At 43.1% G+C, this 8,817-nt stretch overlaps 1 protein-coding gene across 5 annotated transcripts in view; it reads left to right on the forward strand.

Annotated features, from left to right (window-relative positions):
- The window catches only part of CAST (calpastatin), a 112,806-nt gene extending 103,989 nt beyond the window's left edge, over positions 1 to 8,817 (forward strand). For all 5 annotated transcript variants that reach the window (XM_048850577.2, XM_048850575.2, XM_048850576.2 and 2 more), the window contains 3 exons: positions 2,902 to 2,991; positions 4,297 to 4,368; positions 7,463 to 8,817. In XM_048850577.2, coding sequence (XP_048706534.2) covers positions 2,902 to 2,991; positions 4,297 to 4,347 — 141 coding nt within the window. In that variant the 3' untranslated portion in view covers positions 4,348 to 4,368; positions 7,463 to 8,817. The remainder of the gene's footprint in view (positions 1 to 2,901; positions 2,992 to 4,296; positions 4,369 to 7,462) is intronic.

Here is an 8,817-nt window from a genome sequence, read left to right on the forward strand (position 1 = left end):
TAGCCAAGATTGTCAGGGATGCAACCCCATGCTCTGGGTATCCCTAAACCTCTGACTGCCAGAAGCTAGGACTGGATGACAGGGAATAAATCACTTCATAGTTGCCTTGTGCTGTTCCTTCCCTCTGAAGCATCTGGCACTGGCCATTGTCATATGAAAGGATATTGGGCTAGACCATGGGTATAGTCATTCTTATGTTCTTATCCAGGGGATCCCAGTTTTTTCAGTTTTCTTCCTTGGATGAAGATCAGGAGGAAATAAGAGTAGATATATAAGTAGGGCTGGAGTTGGGTGTGGCCTTGACAGTGAAGGATAGGAGGGAGGGATAGCTCAGTGGTTTGAGCATTGGCCTGCTAAACCCAGGGTTGTGAGTTCAATCCTTGAGGGGGCCATTTAGGGATCTGGGGCAAAAATTGGGGATTGGCCCTGCTTTGAGCAGGGGGTTGAACTAGATGACCTCCTGAGGTTCCTTGCAGCCCTGATATTCTATGATTCTATTCTATGAAGACAAAAATCCTATTGAAATAATTTTCAGAGCAACAAGAGAGGAAGGTGGATTTCAGTAGCAGCATTTGTATAGACTGGGGTGGGACAAGAGGAAACGGGGAGGCAGAGAGAAGAAATCTTGACTTTATTACTGCAAGAATGACCAAGGCTTAGGGGTAGGTTGGAACAAAGAGGAAAGTGAAGGTGTTGTAGAAGTATTGATAGAAGGGCAGACTTGACAGAGTCTGAAGAGAGCTTGGATGTGTGAGGGAGCAGGGGAGAGAGAGAATTCAAATACAACGTCAACATTGCCAGCCCATTTGTTGGGGAGGATAAGGGAGTTGACAGCAGGGATGAAGAAGCAAGAAGAGGATTTGGGATGAAAAATGAACAGGTCAATTTGTATCATATTGAGTATGAGACTGTGGTAGGACATTCACTTGGAAAGGTCAAAGATGCAGGTGGAAATGTGAGACTGCACAGAATGGGAAAGGCGGGTGGTAGGGAGGTACGTTTGGGAGTCAGCAGCATAGAGATGGTGCCATAGATAAATCTTTGGGAATGGATGCTGCTGCTCTGGAGAATATAGAGGGAGATGAGGGAGCTGATATGCGACTAAATCTGGAATTGGAGAAAAGCACTGTGAATGTCAAACTTCCTTCATGCTTGCTGTCCCCCTCAATCCACTTGGGCTGAGCCAGCAAAACAGCACTCTCATGGCCTTTTGTATCATTGGAAAAATGGATCCATTCTAAATAGCTCATTTGACGTGACCAGAACACACTGGGGTGATTGGGGGATATTAAGTGCTAAGTTTCACAAACTGTGTTGTTAGATTTTCTAGAACTGCTCACTGCTGGCTAAATTAGGCTTCATTTAGTCAACCCCTATATCAATTTCTTTGCTCCGATTTGCAAATAACCACCCCTAGCTCCCTCACCCACAGACAGAAGAAATCGCATCACCTGAGTGGGTGAAGAGCCTTCGTTCTCCACTGGCTTCCCACAGTCACAGCACTGTCTCCATGCCAGTTCTTCCCTGCCTCACTCCTGGCCTCCTGATGTGATCCACTTCCCCTGCTTGTTTCCAGCCTCGGGGTCAAATTGGGAACTGGCAGCAGTGGAGGGTGTCACTTTAGGAGCACAGTGTGGGAGAGGAATGGGGACTCTCAACTGGGAAGAGGCAAATATGGTTGGGATTTTGACCACCTGAGAGTCTGGACTCAGCCTGGCCTCCCAGCAGTCAAAAATGAATTTTCCTGCCCAGCACAGCAACTTCTACTGGCCTCCTTGGAAACTGAGCCAGTTCACAAGCGACCCCTGTGAGTTATCTGGTTTTCTCAAGGTTAAGACGTAAAACACCCAATTACTGAGAGACACATACCAGTAATGTCCCATTTCAAACATTTTCTGTGATTCTGTCATGTGATTTCTTGTTTGTTCCATGCTGCCAGTAAGAAATGCCCTATTAAACTGCAGGATACAGTTCCCAAAAAGGGAGGTGATTCTGTTTCCAGAGAGGCCCTCTGACTAAAGCAGAACAATAGGAAGCTGCCTGGTCGCCTCCTGGCTTCGGGGTGGAGACAGCGACAAGGTTTAACTACATCCTCTTTCCAGTAATGGAGAACTTTTCTCAGGACTCCCCAGCATTGATAGGAGAATAAACAACAAAATTCCCTTTGTTACATGAGTTCAACCTTTGCTAAGTACATTAAATAAAATATATTCCTGAACTGTAAATACTAATTTATTAGTTCTCATTCACTGCTTGACAATGCATCCTGTTCATCTCCTCCAAATAAACTTATTTTTTTCCACTAGGACAAGAAGAGTGGTTGTTTGGGGCTGTTCTCTGGACTTGTCTCAGATCTCTTAGCAGTTGTTGGCACCGATTTTTATGACTCTGTACCCTGACCCATTTAACCCTTTCCTTAACCTGACCCTTTCTCACACTGTATCTGATTCAAGTGTTAGCCTAATCCTAGAAAGAAACTATTTGCTTGAGTAATCAACAAAACTAAATGAGAGTAACTTATTTCTTTATCTTTCCAAAACCCTTTCTTCCTCAGCATGCACACACAACATGAACCGTACATCTTCAGTAAGCCATCTAAAGATATGATGTCTAAATAAATGGTTCAAGTCCCATAAAAATATAGTTTGTCTGTGGAGTGAGGGGCAGATTCTCAGGTGCAGTGCACCTGCTTTGTACTGAAGATGGAATCTGGCCACGTAGCCAGTACAATAGGCCACCAGACGATCAGCTTCATTATCTCTGCCCTTTCTGCTGCCAGACCACAGGGCTTCTCAGTACTTAGACAGGGATGTAGCCCAAATATTCTAGATTCTATTTGATTCTGGAAGATGGTAACTCTTCTTTTTCTTTGTTTGAAAGTGAATTTGTTTCTGATGACAGGTGTCAGGATTAGAGGACAAAAGTGGAAAGGAAGCTGCCACCACAAAACCAGCCACAAAGGATGGTGGAAAACCTGAAGATCCTGAAAAGGTAGAACCAAGTCCTAATATGAATAGGACTGGATTGTTGAACAATATGAGTGTGGAGATGGGAAACTTGGATCTGGAACCATTTTATTTGGACATTAGCGTTTGGGGAAAGTGTTCTCAAATAATAGGTTCTGTTTGACCCACTTTTGTATGTATGAAAGGGAGTGGCACTTAATTATTTCTGGAGATGCTGTGGACCTGCTTTGGCTTAAAAAGGTGTCTGCTTCAAAGGAGGGTAAATCCCATGCAGCATACCAGGTAAATGTGGGCTCTGTCTAGTCATATGTTCCTCAAGACACTCAAACTCCTCATTCTCACCTTCAGAGCTTCCTGCCCACAGTCCTGTGCTTGTCTGTCACAGCCCTCCTCACCCCACTCCCTTTGTCTACTTCTCCCACTTGTGATTCCACCCCTTCTTTCATCTCCTTTGTCTGGAGCAACCTTTCTCCTCTCCTGCTTCCAGTAACCTTATTCTCATATGTCAAGTCCCTCGTCTTCTCCCCTTTTGTCATATGTTTTATCTAATCATTAAATAAAAAAATCTGTGCCCATATATAAATATGTATGCAGAATGAATTTGGTGGATAGGGAAAGTGTGTGAATTTTTTATGTAGTGCATGTCTATAGATGGATATATACTTACTATAAGCAAAACCGCAGAAAGGACTCCAAATATTGCTTGGATTTTCAGCAACCCGTAAAGGATCATAGAAACTGGAATTAGACATGGAAAAGACCTAGCCCAGTTAATTAACTGATCTACCATTTATTCCTATGAGCCAGACTTATAACATCATGTATATCATATTTTTTCAGTGATTGTGATGAATGGCATTTTTCTTTACCAGGAAATTTGCTTTCCAAGGCTTTTGTTTAACAACAGTTGAGCTGATTTGCAAATTGTAATTTAAAAGCATTGCATCAGGAGCATTTTATACTAGCAGTTAGGAGGACATTTTCTAACGTTAAAAGTTGTCTGGCTGCCGATAGCTATTGCCTATAGCTATGGCCCAGTAGATGTCAAGATAATAGTGAGGGAGGAGATCAGCCACACATGCCAAAATAAAATATGGGATACAGAAAAATAAGGAGAAATGGACCCACATGAAGTTACAAATACATTTTGCAGAATGATGGCCTTTTTTTTTCTTCTCCCTGTTACTGCTGATGAGCATGTCTCACAGATGCAGATCATTTAGATGCTGTCATTATCACTTCTAATCTATAATTGTTGTGTTGTTTTGATTCTTAATCTGAAACAGTAAATTATAGCTCATTCATGTTGTGTTTTACTTTTCCTTTTTAGGCAAAGGAGCAGTCCTCCAGTGCAAAATCCGAGAGCCAAAAAACAAGTTAAACTTTAATATTACAGTATTGGGTAAGATTTCTCTTTAACCCATTGTCTTTATGGTAACTAAGAGGATCTGCTTTAATGAACCATAATTACATTAATGAGATGAGACCATTTGACAAGCCCAACTGGAACCAAGTTGTAGTTCACTTTTAGACCAAATACGCAGGACTTCGCTGTAGAGAATCCTAGACAGGAAATCCCTGCTATCTCCTCTAGCACAGGCTCCTCTCAAATTCCACCAAACCAGAATAGAATTGGTTCCTGCAATTCATTTGCAAGAGCTTTTGGATAGTTTAATTTTAAATATTTCAAGTGATGCCACTGCTTCCTTTGTGAGACCATTTCACCGACTAATAACCTTCACTGTCAAAAAGTTATTCCTAATATTCTATCTAAAGAGTCTTTCTTCGAGTGCTGGTCCCTCGGTGTATTCCACTGTGGGCATGCACGCGCTCCATGTGGTCAGAGAAGTTTGAAAGCGTGTCCGTTGGTCTACACATGCACACTTGCTCACCTCATGCCTCGGACTGAGGAGATAAAAGGAGTTGCAGACTGACGGCCTCTTCAGTTCCTTCTCAGCTCCACATGGGTCCAGGTTGGAACCTCCAGTGTCCAAAGCTTCAGCTTTCTCCTTTTTCTGTGAACATATCTACGTCTATTTATTGGTAAAGAGTTTTTGAAGTGTTTAGTGTTTATAGTTTTATCTGATAACCATAAGACACTAAAGCTAGTTAGCCTTCCCATCATGAGAAGCCCCCACCCCCGTTCCTCATGTGGGGTACTGGACCATGCCCAGGACACAGGGCTTCAAAATTTGTGCTTCCTGCTCCTTCTCGGTCAGCGACAACCACCAACACTGCTTGCACTGCCTCAGGGAAACCCACAATACGCCACCAAGGTCCGCTGTCTGGTATTAGTTCCCCAGTCATACACAGAAACAGCAGAAACTTCACTTTAGGAAGCATCTAATGAACAAGCCATGAGGCTGCAATCGGGCCCAGGCCAGGGAACCCTCTCACGCCACCCTGTACATCTGCCTGACTCAGCAAGGAGTGTGCCTTGTACCACGACATCCAACTCAGGAGCAAGGGAGTCCACATGTATGCCTCACTGGGGTCTTGTCAAGAGAGCAGAGAGCATTCTCACAAGCATGAAACTAAATCCTCCTTCAAATGCACTTTGAAGAAATCAGATTCAACCCTGCCTAAACTGAACAAGTCTCCAAGCTCAGCCCAAGAGAACTTAGTATGTCCTAAGTCCTAGGGGTATGACAAGAAAGATCAAAAGTCTAGGGCTCCGTCAGCACTGGATCGTGACCAGGCAGCTGTGGTGCCTCTTGTACCACCCAAACACAAACCCCAGGCTCTGTTGGCACCAATGAAGAGCGGTCACTAAGAGCATCAGTTATCTGCGGTACTGACTGTATTCCATGGCTATGGCACAGACTGTCTCTGCTGTGACTCCTCTGGTTCAGGCAAACAGGACCCCTCACGCTCTGGGAAGAGCTGAGACCTACGCTCCTCCTGAGGACATCTTCACTTTCCCAGGTCCAGTGTCTCCTGCTCCATTGGGTCACTCCCTCTCATCCATCCACGCATTATGCTTTTGACTTCTCCGCTGATGCATCCTCTGGAATGGCAGTCCTTCGTTCGGCTCTGCCATCTGCATCTTTGCACCCTTCTCCTACTTGAGTATAGCTTGTCAGTCATCCACAGCAGAATACACATAGGGTCCAGCACTCGCAGAAGAAGAGAAAGATACTTACCTTATAGTAACTGAAGGTGCTTTATTCCACTACCTGCCCTCCTTGCTGTCTGCTTCAGATCACTGTTTTGTTCACAGTGGAAAAGGAAGTGGAGAGGAAATCTCTCTGCTCCCCCTTTATCTCCATGGTGAGAGGCATGAGGTGAGCAAGGGTGCATGTGCGGACCAACAGACAATGCTTTCAAAATTCTCTGGCTGTGGAGCTTATACCTACCGACAGTGGAATACAGATAGGGACCACATCTTGTAAAACCTCCAGTTACTATAAGATAAGTAACTTTCTCTTATGTCTTTATTCCTAGATATACCCTCTAGTACGATGATACTTTATCTTGAGATTTTCACCCTTAAAATATGCACAGGCAATTATATTAACTGTTAGTCACCGATTAGTTATATGTAAGGCCCTACCAAATTCACAATCCATTTTGGTCAATTTCATGGCCAGAGGGTTTTTTAATTAGTTGATTTCATGTTTTCAGATGTTCACATCTGAAATTTCATGGTGGTGTAACTGAGGGGTCCTGACCCAAAAGGAGGTCATGGGGGAAGGGTTGCAAAGCTGTTGCAAGGGGTTGCGGGATTACCACCCTGCCTTCAGAGCTGGCTCTGAAGGCAGTGCAGAAGTGAGAGCTTTCTGCAGCCAGGGGAGGTACCTGGAGGTGTGTCTGATCTCCACCTGAGAGCAGCCATGCAGGGGAAGAGGAAGTTCCATCCCTCCACAGACTGGCCGGGATTAGCAGTTGGAACCTGGTACATGGTAGGAACCCCTGGGTGGGGTGCCCCCAGCCCTGGTCTTGCCACTCCCTTCCAGTAGCTAGATATCATAGGGAAGGTCTGATTTCATGGTCCTTGAAGTCTTTTTCAAGGCTGTGAATTTGCTAGAGCCCTAGTTATATGGTATATATTTAGACCTTTTAATCTTTCCTCCTAATACTGTCCCCAGAGCCTTTAATCATGTTTGTTGCTCTCTGAGTCCCTTCTAACGTGTTGATCTATGCGTCATTGATGTCCCCAGAAGTAAACACAGTTTTCTACGTGTAGAGACGTGGTGAAATCCAATGTGAGAGAGTTTGGTCATTGTCTTCAATGGAGCCAAGATTTCACCCATAGACAGGACTTATCAGTTCTCTGTATATGCAGCCCAATATCATCTTTGTCTCCTTTTGGATTATTACACTGCATATGATAATACCTAAATCACTTTTGGTATTACTTCTTCCTGGGATTCTTTCTCTGTGTTGTGTATTATTATCCTCAGATAAAGTAGCTTATGTTTTTTCAAGTTGAATTTCTTTTTACATGTCGTATGTTTCACTGAATTTCTTCTCTGGAACCATTTTTTTTCTTCCAGGTGATCGGCACATAGTGTAAAAAGTCTTCATTCTGCTGGTGGCAGTTATTCCCAAAGAACAAAAGCTAATGCAAGAGCGTGAGGTTATTCTGAGTGGTTTTTGTACAGTGGTATTTGCTGGAGGTTTTTCATATCATATTTCCAGGAATGAATTAGGGTGTTTTTTGTGTTTTTTTTTCTAATCACTCATGTTATTGTATTGATACATTTTGAAACTTTTTTTGTAATTTCTTCAGTTCTGAGAGGGAAAGGATGCTTTATATTTGTAAGAAGTCTATTTCATAAGAACTTAATAGCAATTCCAGAAACAGCCTGCAAATTTTTGCACATAATCTCCCCATAGTGCCTGTAAATGTCAGTAGAGTTCTCTAGGTATGTGCTAGTATTTTTAACATTGCAATGAATGCATTAAGCATTCTAGGAATGTAATGAGTTTTGGTTATCCTTGGCCTTTCTAGGCTGGCTGTATAAGGTATTTCTTTGGATGAATTATTGGTGAGAAATCATAGGTCAATCACAGATATTTACAGGATGGCAAATTAATAGATGTATCATCTCATGGACTCCTAATAATAAAATGTCAAAAGTCTGGACAGTGCCTTTGTTGCAGTGTAAAAAAGAGTCTCCATTCTCTCAAATTACATCACTACAACTGTACTCTTATCCTCTTTGTGCCAGGAGTTTCCTGACTATAGATGCTAATGCGAGTCACCTGCACTCCTGGCCATATCATACTGCAAGAGAGGGAAAGGGGGGCCCTGGAACTTAGCAAGAGTCAAATGAATGGGAGCTCCAAATCAACAGAAAGTGTGGCATTTCTGCAATAATACCAAGTCTCTGCCTCTCCATCCTCTATTGAAACTCCCAAAATGGGGTGCAAGAGCAGAGCAGAAGTTAATCCTATAAGGAATGGCATTAACTTCCATGAACTATATTTACATGGTCCCCAGGGAAACAGCTGGCAAAGAGCAGCCGTTCCCTGGCAACCACATTGTAATGCTGAAGATGAGGATACTCTGTGAGCTGTTGCAGATGTGCTACTTTCCCCAGTTTCTGTGGGTTTTTCTCTTCTTTGTGCCTCACAGCAGAGGGAAGCATAGTGCTATAAGTGCAAGATTCTGGTGTCCTTACTCACAATGAGTAACACTATAAACAGTTTAATTGACTTCAAGGAACTACTCAGTGAGAGGTAATGGTGGATGAAATGTTAGCCAGGATTTCAAAATCTGGTCCTATCTATCTTGTGTTCCAGACAACCATTTTCCAAAGACCTAATATGGAGGATAATCAGAATTATGACAACCTGACAGTCTGTATTGAGAGCCTGTGTCACACTAATAAAGTTTTAGAATGTA

Source organism: Caretta caretta, chromosome 5, assembly GCF_965140235.1.
Source record: "Caretta caretta isolate rCarCar2 chromosome 5, rCarCar1.hap1, whole genome shotgun sequence".
Classification (NCBI taxonomy): Eukaryota; Metazoa; Chordata; order Testudines; family Cheloniidae; genus Caretta; species Caretta caretta.